Below are 1,396 nucleotides of genomic sequence, written 5' to 3'. Positions count from 1 at the left end.
TGTGTGTGTGTGTGTGTGCGTGTGCGTGTGCGTGCGTGCGTGTGTGCGTGTGTGTGTGTGTTACGTGGTCAGCGTGTCCCGGTCCGATACTCAGCGTCCTGTTTGTCTCCGCAGCAACGATTTCAGTCAGATGGTGGCGGAGGAATATCTCAGCAACTTCCACTTCAGCGGTTTGACCATCGATCAGGCGCTCAGGTCAGTCCGTCACATTCAGTCAGACAACTACAGCTCCCAGGGTGCACCTCTCCGACTGCCAGCCAATCACAGAGCTGCTGTGCGTTTTGTGTTTTCAGGACGTTTCTGAGTCGCTTCGCTCTGATGGGAGAGACGCAGGAGAGAGAGAGAGTCCTCGCTCAGTTCTCCAGGAGGTACAGACAGTGTAACCCCGAGAGTCTCACCGCCGCCACCGAAGGTACACCTGTCCACCCGTCCACCCGTCTGTCCACCCGTCTGTCCACTCGTCTGTCCAGTTGTTGAACTCGTCTCAGCAGCTGAAACATTGTCGTCCCTGAGCTCACGCTGTTACACCGCCTCGTCCTTCTTTATTCAATTTTAAATGAAATTTAATTTATAAGGTCCAGTATCTAAAATCGTATTTTGCCTCAAACGGCTTTACAGCATGCTTCATCCAGCATATGACAGAAATTTTGGGGAATATTTTTAAGGAAACATTTTTTCTTTTTTTTAAATTTATGTCCTTCAAAATTTTTGATTTTTTTTTTTTGTTGAACTGGCAAAACTGTAAATGAAGCGTAATTAAAGCGTAATGGTTTTATTAAAGCGTAAATAAAGCGTTAATAAAGAGTAAATGAAGCCTAATTAATGCATAAATAAAGTGTAATTAAAGCGTAATTAAAGCATAAATAAAGTGTAATTAAAGCGTAATTAGGGCCAGCTCTCTTCCTGTCCGTCTGTGTCTGCAGGCTTCTGATTTGACCCGTGTGTCGTGTCCTCGGTCCTCACCTGTGTCTCTTTCTGTCCCTCAGACAGCGTCCACACTCTGACCTGCGCCGTCATGTTGCTGAACACGGACCTTCATGGAAACGTGAGTCTCATTTTAACATTTCATATAAAATATCTTTTTTTAACCCTTTCAAACAAGGACAGACATCACTTGGCTCCGATAATCATCCGGACCGATAATCTGTCGACCCTGATCACTAACAGCTGATCAATAAAATCTGATCAATAACAGCTGATCACTAACAGCTGATCAGTAACAGCTGATCAATAACAGCTGATCAGTAAAATCTGATCAATAACAGCTGATCAATAACAGCTGATCACTAACAGCTGATCAGTAACAGCTGATCAATAACAGCTGATCAGTAAAATCTGATCAATAACAGCTGATCAATAACAGCTGATCACTAACAGCTGATCAATCTGATCAATA

The 1,396-nt window shown here is 43.9% G+C and overlaps 1 protein-coding gene across 1 annotated transcript; it reads left to right on the top strand.

Annotated features, from left to right (window-relative positions):
* Positions 1-71: 71 nt before the first annotated feature.
* On the top strand, positions 72-1,171 carry LOC121940459 (PH and SEC7 domain-containing protein 1-like). The gene is made up of 3 exons (XM_042483234.1): positions 72-195; positions 294-412; positions 987-1,171. The coding sequence occupies exons 1-3, from the start codon at positions 131-133 to the stop codon at positions 1,169-1,171; spliced, it is 369 nt and encodes a 122-aa protein (XP_042339168.1). The 5' UTR covers positions 72-130.
* Positions 1,172-1,396: the final 225 nt, after the last annotated feature.

Source organism: Plectropomus leopardus, unplaced genomic scaffold (assembly GCF_008729295.1).
Source record: "Plectropomus leopardus isolate mb unplaced genomic scaffold, YSFRI_Pleo_2.0 unplaced_scaffold874, whole genome shotgun sequence".
In the NCBI taxonomy this organism is placed as follows: Eukaryota; Metazoa; Chordata; class Actinopteri; order Perciformes; family Serranidae; genus Plectropomus; species Plectropomus leopardus.
This window is presented reverse-complemented; position numbering and strand designations above follow the sequence as displayed.

Coding starts and splice junctions, on each gene's coding strand:
- LOC121940459 (XM_042483234.1), top strand. CDS start 131: ATGGTGGCGGAGGAATATCTCAGCAACTTCCACTTCAGCGGTTTGACC. Junction 196..293: donor ACCATCGATCAGGCGCTCAG/GTCAGTCCGTCA, acceptor TTGTGTTTTCAG/GACGTTTCTGAGTCGCTTCG. Junction 413..986: donor TCTCACCGCCGCCACCGAAG/GTACACCTGTCC, acceptor TCTGTCCCTCAG/ACAGCGTCCACACTCTGACC.